The sequence below is a fragment of the Galeopterus variegatus genome, unplaced genomic scaffold, assembly GCF_000696425.1.
Source record: "Galeopterus variegatus unplaced genomic scaffold, G_variegatus-3.0.2 Scaffold16235, whole genome shotgun sequence".
Classification (NCBI taxonomy): Eukaryota; Metazoa; Chordata; class Mammalia; order Dermoptera; family Cynocephalidae; genus Galeopterus; species Galeopterus variegatus.
In genome coordinates, this window is record NW_007742346.1 from 1 (window position 1) to 14,479 (window position 14,479).

The 14,479-nt window shown below is 40.6% G+C and overlaps 1 protein-coding gene across 1 annotated transcript; it reads left to right on the forward strand.

The window, feature by feature from the left end:
* Positions 1–1,233: 1,233 nt before the first annotated feature.
* LOC103582433 (nuclear receptor-binding factor 2-like) lies at positions 1,234–3,952 on the forward strand. The gene is made up of 2 exons (XM_008564030.1): positions 1,234–1,274; positions 2,418–3,952. Exons 1-2 carry the CDS (start codon positions 1,251–1,253, stop codon positions 3,126–3,128), a joined length of 735 nt encoding a protein of 244 aa, XP_008562252.1. The 5' UTR covers positions 1,234–1,250; the 3' UTR covers positions 3,129–3,952.
* The last annotated feature ends 10,527 nt before the right edge of the window (positions 3,953–14,479 follow it).

A 14,479-nucleotide genomic window follows, 5' to 3' on the forward strand; every position in this document is an offset into this window, starting at 1 on the left:
AAAAAAAAAAAAAAAAAAAAGATAAAATATTTGTATTAAGACTGGACAGAAAGCAATGCCTTATAATATCTGCAAAAACGAAGTTAATGTAGGGATGAAAGATACTAAAAAGTTTGTAGAGGGGCCGGCCTGTGGCTCACTCGGTAGAGTGCGGTGCTGATAACGCCAAGGCCACGGGTTCGGATCCCATATAGGGATGGCCGGTTCGCTCACTGGGTGAGCGTGGTGCTGACAACACCAAGTCGAGGGTTAAGATCCCCTTACCGGTCATCTTTTAAAAGAAGAAAAAAAAAATAAAAAAAAATAAAAAATAAAAAAGTTTGTAGAAAGCAAGAGACAAAAATGGAAATTAATTCTGCATGATCCGTTATTAATACTTGTTATTTATGCCCCACCTTGTTCCAGAAAAGATATAAAATGTGTTACAGAGGGACATGCAACAGAACATAGAACGTGATTAAAAATAAGTACATGAGGAAATCCATGGAAAGATAAAGTGGAAAGGGACTGGGAGTATAGTTCACAGAATATATCATGAGTTCTCGCATATTTAAGAGGGAGAACTTGCCCTTAAGCTTTCTAGCTGTTAGCCCAAAGAGGAAAAGTAAGGATTTTTATATTGACTATTTAAATTCAAACAAAGTCACCCAGGATCTGATCCTAAAATCAGAGAGAAGTTTATTGAAGGTCTTCATAAGTGACATTGTACTATCTTCAATAACTTCCATGCAGTAAATACGTCAACAAGTTCTTCAGGCTTTTGACTACCTTTTCTACAGTAGGTTGATGGCATAACTTAGAAACAATCCAATAAAAGTAGTTCCAGAATGATGTAGTCCAGGTATTCAGGTGGGTTAAAAGTCATTGAAAATCTCTTCATGTTTTTGTGAACATAGTGAGTAATAGGGTTTTGATAGGGTCTTTTGTTTAATTTTAATCCTCCCTAAACCTATTTTTCTGATTAGGCCATCTTTAGTTAATTGTAAAATCTCCAGGAGTTTTAATGAATAGACTTTCAAGATGGGGTAAGGAATATTTTTACATTTGACTGCTACTAACATCCTTTTTGGAGAAGTTAAGAATGCTATCCTTTTTTTTTTAATCCCCAATTATAGCAGAATTGCTTATAAGACCAGTTCTCTTTGTGAGGAGTATTAAAACTCTTCCTTTTACCTGCTAATTACAAAATGGCAGCACTTACATATTAATGTGCCTCTTTTTTTTTTTAACCAGCATATCTTTGTGAAGCCATGAAGCTGACACAGTCTGAGCAGGTGAGACATGTTCTTAATATTTGCGACAAGGGTTAGAAAGATTTTCTTGTGGAGATTTGAATTGTACATAAAACAAAGCATTGTGCCCTTCTCAAAATGGTATAGTCAAATATATATGAAATGAGAAGAGTACGTCAGAAAGAGAAATCAAAACTAATTGAACTGCTGTTGATGTCCCAGACATGGCCTGCAGAAACTATACTTTTTTTCTAGTGGTTCCTCACAGACCTCAGATCACCAAACATGTCCTTTGGAGACCCCTCTTAGGTCGTTTCCTGATCATTAGCTCATATTTATTTGACCATTAGCTCTCAGCAAGTAAGTGGGCCTGGCCAAAGGAAAACCAGTTGGACTACCCTTTGCTTGTCAAAGATAATTTAAATCTGACCAGTTTCCCTCTTTTTTCTTGAATTCTTAGGCAGTTCTGGTACTTTTAAATTTGTTTCACTGTTGGCTTTAAACTGTCTTCTGTGTTTGGAGAGGGCTTGCTTAGGTTTTAAAAATACCTTTATCCAAAGATGATTTCTTGATCATAAAAGTGGCAGGTACCTAGGAGGTACTCAGTAAACATTTGTGTAACTAAATATTTGTCTAACTGAAGTAAAGAGATCATTTCTGTAAGGGTTATCAGAGACAGGGAGAAACCACTGGTTCCTTGAACAAAAAGTCGTGTTCCATCCCTTACTCCCCTTGACAGTGAGGAACCTACGCAAGATAGCTGCCTACTACAGGCATGCATTGAGCCTTCTGAATACCCTCTTGGTAGGTAGACTTTCTTTTTAGCTGGTTATAGAGTTAGTGTCTAAAGAGGGAAGATTTCTGATTTTAAGCTGAGTACAAATGCCATTGCAAAGGGTAAGGCATATTCAGAAAAAGTTCAGTTCGGTGTGTTGATTGGGAATAGGATTTCTGATTTTCTGAATAATTTTTTTTAAGTGAATAAAAAACTGTTAGCTTACCTAGAAAGTTCTAGTTATTTTGAAAATTTTTTGAGATTCTATTGAATTATAAACATAATATATAAATTTAAAGTGTTACTGGGTTATTCAGAAAGGAGGGTCATGGAATAGTATATATTAGACATTACTAAAGAGACTTAAAGTGTTAAATTCTGTAAATTGTACCTTTCATTCTGTGTAATAGGCTCATTTATCACTGGAATTGCAAAGGGATAGCCACATGAAACAGCTCCTCCTCATCCAGGAGAGGTGGAAAAGGGCAAAGCGTGAGGAAAGGTGGAAAGCCCAGCAGAACACAGACAAGGATGGAGCTCCCCGTCTTCAGGCATCTCACAAACCCTCTGCTGAGGATGCAGAGGGTCAGAGTTCCCTTCTTTCTCAGAAGAACAGCCCTTCTACAGAGAAACACCTACCTGAAATCCAGGGGGTCTTTGACAGGGATCCAGACACACTACTATTTTTACTTCAGCAAAAGAGTGAGCCAACAGAGCCATATATTGGAAGCAAAGCTCCAAAAGATGATAAAACAATTATAGAGGAGCAGGCAACCAGAATTGCAGATTTGAAGAGGCATGTGGAATTCCTTGTGGCTGAGAATGAAAGATTAAGGAAAGAAAATAAACAGCTAAAGGCTGAAAAGGCCAGACTTCTAAAAGGCCCAGTAGAAAAGGAGCTGGATGTAGATGCTGATTTTGTAGAAAAGTCAGAGTTATGGAGCTTGCCGCCACATTCAGAAACTGCTACAGCCTCTTCAACTTGGCAGAAGTTTGCAGCAAATACTGGCAAAGCCAAGGACATTCCAATACCCAATCTTCCTCCCTTGGATTTTCCATCTCCAGAACTTCCCCTTATGGAGCTCTCTGAGGATATACTGAAAGGGCTTATGAATAATTAAAAGGAAAGGCCATAGAAGAGATGAGAAGAGGAAAAATATAGTAATACAGTTAATCCAGAAAAAAAAAAAAAGGGAAATCCAGTTACAAGGGTAATCCCGGAAATGCTTCATCATCTGGCGTACTGTGGGAGAAGAGGCATTGCCAGGACATGGGAATAGTCACTGTGAAATATGTCGCGTATCTGATTGACTGACTCGAGCTAATGATTCCGACTTGGCAGACACTAAACTCTTGGAGGTTCACTTTCTCCTGATATAAACCAAATGGCTACCTGGAATAATTTTTTCAAGCAGCAATTATTTTTCTTATCTTCAGGGTTAAGATGTATAAAAGTATGTTATGTGTAATTAATCTATAATGCCATAAATGATAATGTAAAACCTAAATAATATGGTAGCCTGAGGGGCTGCCTTGTATTTGAAACATGCTTTCTATTATGTATTGACTGTATGCATTTTGTTATGCACATTTTGTTTGTTTAAATAAGGTGTGTAAGATACACACCTTTCTAGATGAAACTATGTGCCACACTTTGCACTACTCATAACATAATGATAACCTCAAGACTATCAGGAGAAATATTTAAATTTCCATTTTATGAAGAAAGGAACCAAATTATTAGTTACGCTTTTTTTAAAAAAATTACCAGTTTACATAATTAATCAGGGTGCATTTTAAGTTCTAACTTTGTTTATTGTGTAATGCATCATTTGAAAACACCAAGGAAATATCCTTTGTTTTTAATGATGCATGAGTGGAAGTAATGCTAGTTGGCAGTATTTGATTGTAAGAAATCAATAAAGTAATTGTGTTTTATACCTTTGTTGAATGTGGTTGGTAGTTAAAAAAGCAAAGCCCTGAGTGGCTTCTCTCTGTGTTGTAAGTTTTGAATATGAATTTTAACAGACACTGTCAAATGATTACTTTGGCGTGTCAAGGATGTTTTTCAGTGTTTTGTAGTTCGTTTCCCCTACAACTAGGGTGGAAGAGAGTACAGAAGTTCCTGAGGTTTTAGTGTGTTCCCAGCCTTTTTCTTCACCTCGCACATATGGCAAATGCTCAGGGCTGCTCCAGGCTGCGGGCAGCTCTCCCTGGAGCACCTGCCACTCAGAGCACAGTGGATGGGGAAGCACTGTCTTGTCATTCCCCTCTAGCCAGGCCTGTAATGTTCCCGTGGAGCGTTTGAGTACAAGCCACCGGCTGTGTGTAAAGCATAGATGTATGGTGTGGAGTTATGGGGGTGAGAGAAACACACTGCTCCTGTGAGGGAGCCAGGACCACCTAATCCTTGGGTTGAGGGGTTAGCGTGGGGCTCATGTTCAGTGCTGAAACTCGCTGAAGGGGGAAGGGCTGAAGTGGCCATGAAAAGGAAGAGTTCTGTAGTCCCTTGGAAGCTGTTACTTTGGCCATCCTTGTGTTAAAATACCCCCAGACTCTGAGGACATTTTGCTTGCCTAACCTTCCTCATAAAACTTGAGATTTAAAAGTTTGTGCCAAAAATAAATGGTTTTTATCAGCATAGCCATTTGTCTTTAAAAATTAGCTTTGTTGTGTTTTTCTTTTTTTTTTTTTCAAAAGATGACCGGTAAGGGGATCTTAACCCTTGGCTTGGTGTTGTCAGCACCACGCTCACCCAGTGAGCTAACTGGCCATCCCTATATGGGATCCGAACCCGTGGCCTTGGTGTTATCAGCACCACACTCTCCCGAGTGAGCCACAGGCCGGCCCTTTGTTGTGTTTTTCTAAACCACCCTCCTCTTTACCTCCACCTCCTTCCCTGCCTTCCGTCTCATCACTTTGAGCAATCAGGAATGTGTTTTCTAGGACCCTTTCTGTGCATTTCTACTGACAAAGCTATGTTCATCTGGACTAATACTACTTTTCTGTTGTCTCTGAAGCTTACTGGCACTATTTAGTACTCTTGTCTAATCTTGTTCTTAAGTACTGTGTTGGAGTCTGTTTCTAAAATTGTATGTGCCATTTGACCAGGACTATGGTGCCTGTGCAGCATCCTAGCACAATACCTTCCACAGAGTAGATACAAAAAAAAGAAAAAGGAAACCCCCAAAGCCCCACTTGTTTTATTCATTGTTAGGACCTGGCCTCTAGGCATTTAGCCCATCTCCTGGCTGGGGCTGTTAGATGTGCTTGTGTCTTCTCTCTGTCTAGCATGAGGCACTGAAAAGGACTGAAGACAGCTTGCTTCCCCTGTGTTATGCATTCTGCATGTGTAGGAAGTCTAGCAGGCTGTCGGCCTTCCTTAGTGGTGGCCTCTTGCTGTTGAATCCAGATAACCAGCTGGGTGTTAAAAAGCCCAGAAAGCCTAGTCTAAAGTTTTCATTTTCAGCTTTTCACATAATAACAGTACATTTCTTTCCAAAAGTAGGTGGTGTGTAGTAACAATTTTAGCTATATTGCCATGGTAACAACAGGTAATCCATACCCGGAAGCCACGTTTAAGAGAAAAGGGAATAGGAGAAGAGATTTTCAAAATAATTAGTTCCGAGGGCCGGCCCGTGACTCACTCGGGAGAGTGCGGTGCTGATAACACAGGCCACGGGTTCGGATCCTATACAGGGATGGCCGGTTGGCTCACTGGGTGAGCGTGGTGCTGACAACACCAAGCCAAGGGTTACGATCCACTTACCAGTCATCTTTAAAAAAAAAAAATAATGAAAATGTTTTGTTTCTAGGTAAGTCAATTAAAAATGTTAAATACATTCTTTCCACTTTTAGCACTTCTTAGGTACGTTTTTTTTTAATGTTTTGGATATCACAGTTTTTAGGGCCTTTAAACCCTGTTATTTTATGTATAAACTAATTGAGGCCCAGGAGGTTAGGAGTTCTGTGAAGCTGTGTACCAGACTGGGAGCAGAGCCAAGAGCAAAGGTCTGATGAGCAGTTAAGATTGTGCTGTGTTTACTGGGCCACTCTGGGACTGAGTTGTTTTGCTATTGTGTCCAAGGGATCTGGTCATTCAAACTTCACTCCAGGGACACAGTATACCTGTATTTCTGCTACTCTCTGCTCTCCAAGGAGGAGTTAGATACTATGATACTGCAATTTATAATAAATATGTATATTGGTCTTTGTCTCCGCTTTCTGGCACAGAGCTCCTAAGACCCTTGGCATTTCCTGGGTGATAAATGTGTCTTCTTGTAATGAGGTAACTCTTGGTGGACCCTGGGTAGGAGCAGATCACCAGAAAGACAAGGCCGTGCTTACAAGCTTGGAACTTTCAGCCCCATGCCCCATCTTCTGGGAAGGAGAGAGGGGCTGGAGATTGAGTTAAAAATTGATCATGCTACACAATGAAGCCTCCATAAAAATCCCTGAACTACAGGGTTTGGAGAGTGGACTACTGAACATGTATGGTGCTGTGTGTATCCCTTCCCCCAGTGCATTTCTCCCATCTGGTTCCTGAGTTGTATCCTTTTATAATAAAAATGTAAACATCCTAAGTGTTTCCTCGAGCCATTCTAGCAAGTGATTGAACCCAACGGGGTGTTGTGGGAACCTCCAGTTTACAACTGGTTGGACACAAGCCTAGGTCAAACCTGAGACTTGTGAGTGGGTCTGAAGTGGGGACAGTCTTATGGGACTGATCCCTTAACCTGTGGAATCTGACACTATCTCCAGGTAGATAATGGCAGAATTGAGTTAAATGGTAGGACACCGAGTTGGTGTCCACCAGAGAATTGATGTGCAGGGGGAAAACCCACACATCTGGTGTCAGAAGTGAGGTATTGAGAGAGTGTGAGTAGAGAGAGGAAAAATAGTTGGTTTTTCCTCATTCGGGGACCATCTGGTGAAAGTTGAGTTTGTAGATAGTAAAAAGTTCCGTGTCTATATGGTAACATTTTTCATTTGTGGGCAGTTGTAGCTAAAGTTTTAACATGATGTTAGTGCAAAGCACGGTCTGCCATAGGGTGTTTACAACCTATTTGAAGACTCAAGATGTGAACTAGTAATAGCTATTACTATTTATTGAATCATTCTAGACCAGTGGGTTATCTATGTAAAGATCATTCATCTTTATTGTACTTTGTTAATAATCCTAGTATAGCCTAATCAGAGATCTCTATGGGAGCGAGTGGCATGGCTGTTTAGAAAAAAGGGAGTTTTCAGATTGTTGTGTCCCAGCTGCAATCATGTCCTTTTAAGAGCCACTGCTGACCAACAGTGCCATCTGGTGGACAATGAGAAACTTCTGGTTCTTGTTGGGTCAATGGCCAGGAAAGGTACTTGGTCTCTAGACTCAAAGCTGGGCTGTGCCAATGACTGACATGGGTGGGTCTGGTTGAGGTTTTGCCTGATTTTCCTAGTCTAGAACAGATACGCAAACCTAGTTTAAAAATAGTGTCTGTAGGATCTGGGCCAGATTAATGCAGGCAGGGACTGTAGCCTTGCACCCTTGCTTCCCTCCGTGGGCCAACAGCCCTCCACCTCCCTGGAGGTTAGGCTGAGAGCTATCATTAGCGAGACTTGTTCTAGCTGGGGAGAGGGGTATGCTGATCTGGAGGATTTGGCAGCCAAAGCAGGCCTGAAGCAATGACCTGATTTCTTTGGAAAAGAATCAACTTGATGTTTGCTCAGCATCTGGGAAGGGAGTGTGGTGGGTTGCAAAGAGTTTACCAAGAAACGCTTAGTTGGTTACTAGTAAATACCTCCTAGTAAGAGTGGTTTGTAGACATGTATAGGCAAAGAAATGCCTTGGTTTAAATCAGTGTAATACGAATGCAGGCACCAAATATTTAATGAACACCTGTTTAATGAAAACCATCTTGCTTCCTGCCACTAAAATATAAGTAGGTGCTGTACTTCTGGCCTTCATGGAAGGAGTAGCAGGGATAAGAGGAGGGGGAAGTGGCTTTCTAGAAAACAGGACAAACAAAGGCATGGAAATAGGAATGAACTGAATAAGCTTGGTCAAAATCACATCTTGATAGGGCACATTATGAGAGGAAATTTGAAGGAGGTTCAAGTGGATTATCCTCCCATATCCTAAAAGTGAGAGGCTTGAATCAGGTCCTGGTCTTGAGGAGTGGAAAATATTTGGAATAGGTGCATCAAGGTTAGGATTATTCAATAGCCAAAGAATCCAGGTGAAGGTGGGGGCAGTTTTTGTGGTCTCTATTGTGGGCACTAAATTAGAAAAAAGTGGGGGATACTCCAGGTATGACACAGGATAAAGGGTGAAGGAATCGAGGATACAAATGAGAGTATCTTTAAAGTTGTCAAACATCAATTCCAGGATGTATAGAAGACAAAGGAGGCTGGCTACGAAGACAGGGAGTATGGAAGGGATGAGGGATTAAAGCCTCATACGGGGCGCCCAGAGGTAAAGGATAGTTTCTAGAAAGATGTGTGAAAGGGAATTTGTGGTCTGATAAAGGGGTTCTTGACTTGGTTGATCTGAAGAACAAAGTAGTCATTAGTACTAAGCCCCATTAAAGTCAGTCCCCCAAAGAAAACTCATTACTGAGTGTTAACAAAGTCCTAGTGCCTCCATTGCCACCAATAGGATATTTTTGGGGGGGAGGTCTTTAACTCAGATATTTCCCTATTCTTATGAGGAAACAGCTGTTCAGGGAGGTGCTAGGCTGTTTGAAACAAAAAAATGTTAAACGCTGCCACAAAACTTTAAGTGTTAAAAGTAAATAAAGCTCTATGGAGGTAGCAAGATGTTAAGTGGGGCAATAGGGTCATAGGCCAGTTTTCACCCTTGGGCAATTATCATTTATTTGAAATACCCAACACTTTGGACATTGTGGTAAATTCTAGAAGAGCCCTTGTTTGGTCTTTAAAGTTGGTCGAATGTAGTGTTTGAGGTATTGGTTGGATTTTTGAAATGTAGGAGAAATTTTTTAAAGTTTTGAAATTTATTATGAGATTGGCAACAGAAAGAATAGACTCACAATTCAAACTGGAGGGGTATAATAGCCTTAACTTTGGCTCAATTTTTCTTAGTGGGAAAACAGCATTGCTTGTCCATGGTTATGTGATGGTAAATCTTTGTGGATGAAGCTATTAGAAATATTCAGTTTAGGGCCGTCCCGGTGGCGCACTGCTACAGTGCGTTGCTTGGGAGCGCGGTGGCGCTCCCACCGAGGGTTCGGATCCCACATACAGACCAGTTCCCGCTCACTGGCTGAGCGAGGTGCAGGCGCAACACCGAGGGTTGCGATCCGTTGCCGGACACGAAAAAAGACAAAAAGGAAAAAAAAAAGAAATATTCAGTTTAAATGTTTATAACGATGACATACGATATGTTAATAGAAAGAAAAGTACACCAATTTTTATATAACACAAGAGTATTTCAAAAAGTTCATGAAAAGATTTGTATTATAATTCCATTTTTTTGAGAAATTTTTGAAGTAACCTACATGATCTCTGCCCTATAAAGTGGAAAAAATACATAGCAAAGATTTTTTTTTTTTCCAAAAGATGACCGGTAAGGGGATCTTAACCCTTGACTTGGTGTTGTCAGCACCACGCTCAGCCAGTGAGCAACCGGCCATCCCTAGATGGGATCCGAACCCGGGGCCTTGGTGTTATCAGCACCGCACTCTCCCGAGTGAGCCACAGGCCGGCCCCATAGCAAAGATTGGTGGAAGTAAATCAGTAACAGTGGTCCTAAATTACACGTACTCCCTAACTCCCTGCTACTCATATCATCTTGACAAATCAGAGAAAAGCTGATAAAACAATTTCTAAAATTCTGACGTTTTTCAGAATCAGAAACAGTTTGAGCTCCAATCAATTAGTGGTTACCCCTGTCTACCTTTTAAATAAACCCCTCTCCCCAAAGTTTAGATCAGTTGACAGTAGTGGCTCTTGGCTCACTGAGCACCACAGAAAATGTGCTAAACATGAGGAACACAAAACTTGGTGACTGGATGAGAATTTTTCAGTTGACTCGAAAAATTTACACCTGACTTGAAAAAATTAACAAATGGCTAATGGTTGGAAAGGTGTGAATAATATACTTCAGAACAAAATGTGGACTCCTAACTCAGGTAGCATTCGTGAAAGCAGACTACGGTGAACCACAGTGAACCTCAAATCTTCCGTAGACCAGGGATAAAGCTTTCCAAAACGTAATTTCTGGAGCTTGTACAACGTTCAGAACACATTTACAACAATTTGTCACTGGACTCAATCTAATTGGGCTGAATTGCTACTTTTATTTCTGCTCTGGGAGGGAATGTGAGAAATGATGGATCAAGTCACATAATCAATTGAACAGATGGGTCAAATTCTTTGTGGCCTAGAATTTGTTTCTGAAATTCTGTGGTTACATTGGCTTTTACAAAGCTTTGATTAGAAGAATTTTTTGTTGTACAGTCAGTTCAGCTGTAATGGTTTATTTTGAACATGCAAATTTTTTCAAACATGATTAATATAGTAGGGGACAATTTGAGTGTAACATCAGTTTCATTTGCTTAGAGAGCAATTTTTCTGCAAGAAAAGCTTAAGTGAATGCAGAAAACTGCAACTCTTGAACCAAGCAGGATGCACAAAAACACATGCACACACCTCAAACATCTACCAGCTACCTTCTTTCCTGATGGGATTGAGCCACACCCATCCATACTTGGTATTACCTTTCCCTCTGATTTTCAGATAACCCTCCTTCCACCACTTTCAATAACTCAAATCACAAACTGCAACCCTTCTGATGCCCACTTCCACAAGCAAACTTTGGGTCTTGTTCAAGGCAAGGTGCTGTATTTGTATTGTTTATGTATTTCTTAATTGCTTAATGTATAAACTTTCTTGAAATGTCACTTACTGTTATGCCCTAATAATTTCCCTATAAGCCCTGTGGCTTTTATTGTGGAACTTTGCATAGTGCAGTGATTTTTAGGAACTGACTATAATGGGATTCAGTCTCATTTCCTAAAAGGTTGTACAGGCCGGCCTATTTTTAATGTATCTGGAATGTTTGCTTAAACAAAACATTAAAAGTTTCTTATTCAACACGTTTCTGCAAAACAAGAGTAAATCCTAGCTACTCAAATACTTTGGTGAAGAGTTCCCATGTATGCTACACATGGATTACCCATTTCCAAAGAATAAGGGAGCAAAATAGATCAGCGTGGCTATAAATTTAGTTTACTGATTAAGAAAAACACCTCAGGTAGTCAGTGTCTCTAGACACTTGATATGAAAATAACTTGTACTTTATAGAATATGAGGGAGATGAGACTACACTGTCTTGCCTAGGACATATTCTGAAAGATGTTTCCTGGATTACAATCTTGATAGGGATCTACTTGACATTCACCTTTTGTAAGGCAGTTCCAAGAAGCAGGTCCTTCCCCTCTGCTGCTCCAGACCAAGAACTGAAGAGTGAATGATTTCTTTTTTTTTTTTTTTTTAAAGATGACCGGTAAGGGGATCTTAACCCTTGACTTGGTGTTGTCAGCACCACGCTCACCCAGTGAGCTAACCGGCCATCCCTATGTAGGATCCGAACCCGTGGTCTTGGTGTTATTAGCACCACACTCTCTCGAGTGAGCCACGGGCCGGCCCGAAGAGTGAATGATTTCATAAATCACTTTTAAAAAGTGTTGGAAGTCTCAAGCAGCTAACGTGTTTATGGAAAAGTGCTGAAAGGTGAGCTAAATATGCCCGCATTTGCTGTTTGTTTTTTCTGTTCCTTGAAGTGTTGTGCCAATACTGCCTCCTCTCTGAAGCCTTCCTTAACCCCCAAGCAACATTTATTACATCTTTCCCAAATACTTTGTATATACTTCTTATACAGTATTTAACCTAGATGGCACAAGCCTGAGGGAGTATCTTTTTTTACCAACCTATCACCAGTGCCAAACACATTAACAGTTTTTTAATAGATAGATGCTTTTGAATCAATTGTAAGACAATTCTATCCTGCATTGATATCCCCATATTTTAACTCTGATGCTTTTGCAAGGGAGCAACAATCCCTGCGTCCCCTTTATCATGAACTCCTGCCACTTACTATACCAAACTTAATACGACCTGCCTTGATCCTATGTTTCCGTACTCTGCGATAGCCTGATGGGACCCGAGTCAGTTATCCTCACTATGCTGGCAGAGGACCAGACTGGCTCCTTGGGAACTGAGTTAGCCCTCATCTCACTTTGTACTTCTTCCTCATATTTATTTGTTCACTGACCCAGCTATCCCCATCTTTTGTCATCTCAAATTTAGGATCAGACTAGGGGGCAGGAAGGCAGTGTTGTACTCATTTGTCCTCAGAATGCACCTCCTCTGAAAGTGGAATCCAACTCTGATCCCCACATACAACACCTGTCCTTGGTATACCCTTCACTGGCCCAAGGGCTGTGGAATTTTTCAGACAAAGCACAGAAAAGAAGGGACTGCTCCAGTTTTAGCTGCAGCTGGATGGTTCTTTTACAGTGAGCAGACTGAGCAGCTGAAGTTACCAGCCAAGAGGTAACTCGACTTTGTATGTAGCTAGTGACCCAGGGCCTGCCAACATTTCATTTTTGTTTAAAAGTCACTTAACTTTCACTAAAAGAACCAAATTGATTACTGTGGGAGCCAAAGTACTTTGTACACTACTCAGTTACTTTCCATCTGGTTTCAAGGCCTTACTATCTAGGTTATCTAATTATCGTGTAACTAGCGATGTCATAACTTTTGTAGTTGGGAAAAGTCTGAGTCTGAATCTTGGTGACAGGCCTGGTGGCATATATGTTTGTATCTTGGCTGACTTGCTGTACCCCAAATTGTAGTGCACAGTGTCTTGAACAGCTGTAGAATGATAATCACATCCTCTTCTTCTTCTCAGACAGCTGACATGCCGGTGCTGTCTGGGAGAGCATTTTGACTGGCTGGCATCTAGAAAGGGAATGTACTGAACATCTATCTAGTTATGTATCATGTACATACACAGAGAAAAGTAAAGGTATGAGAGCATTTTTCTTCAGAAGCTCACTAATCTCACCCAGATATAATTAAACCCATACCTCATCTACCAAATAATAAAGTAACAGGAAACTAGACCCTGATTTGTATGGGTGCTACAATCCCAAAATGCATGGCGGAAGAGAAGTGGATTTGATCATATGTAATTTGTTACTCAGGAAAAGGAATTCATATCCAGGTCCAAATGACATTTCAGACTAAAATGGGAAGGACCTAGATATTCGGCACAAGTTTCCCTTTATAAAGTCTCACTGATGTTTCTCAAATTATTCTGCACATTTAATACTACTATTCCACTGTTTGGAGGAAACTGAAATATTCAAATGTTCTCATATGTGAGGAGCCAACCAAAAGAATGGAGGAAACAAGGAACTGCCCTAATAATTAGGAGGCATATCAGTAATACAACCCTCCAGCCTTCCAAACAATCTACAAATGCCTTTTATGCTCTCCACCCCAAGCTTAACAAGAATTAGGTCACTAGCATGGAATTCAGACCATGGACAGAATATTCTCATCAGGTGGGTTTGCTCTGAAAGAAGCCACACTGCCTGGCTCGGTCTTCCTGAGCTTCAGCTTTTCTGAAGGGGCTGAAGTATGATTTTTTTAAAAAGGTGGCTCAAGCAACAGCAAAGGAAGCAAAAGCTTTTTGGGATAAAATTACCACAGACTTTGGGCTCCTGGAAGACTTCAGGGGACCAACCAAGTAGGTGGTAGTCTAAATAAGATCTTGGCTTTAAACTAATTTCACATCAAAATTAAGTCAGATAGAACATAGAAGGCATTAGGCATAAGAAACCATTTAATCAGTTGAGGCACATTTAGAAAATGGTATTAAAAAGTCAAAAGCTCACAAAAGAACGTTCACAAAAAAATAATTTGAAATATTCCTCAGCCCAATTTTTTTCCTTAGCCAAGCAGTCATCACCCATCCCATTAACCCTTGAGTCAAGTGGAGGGAATTAATGTGAAATGTAATTGCTCACATTCCTGGCTGAACCCTGCTTGGGGTGGAGGGTGGCACACTGGCCTACATGGAGCTAAAAGATAATAAAAGCAAAATCAGGATAAAAACTAAGGAACTTACAAGGTGTCACAACTTGGGTTACCACATTTCTTTTAAAGCTACCTGCTTCAGATGAGAAAAAAAAGGCTGTTCTCTCAATATCCTGCAGGTGTCACTGAAGGGCCATGTATGTCCACGGTTAGGACTAGTGAGCTCAAGCTACCAACTGATAATAATAGTCGCTATTAAAACCAAGATGACAATTTTTTTTTTTTTTTTAAAGATGACCGGTAAGGGGATCTTAACCCTTGACTTGGTGTTGTCAGCACCATGCTCACCCAGTGAGCAAACCGGCCATCCCTATATGGGATCCAAACCCGTGGCCTTGGTGTTAACAGCACCACA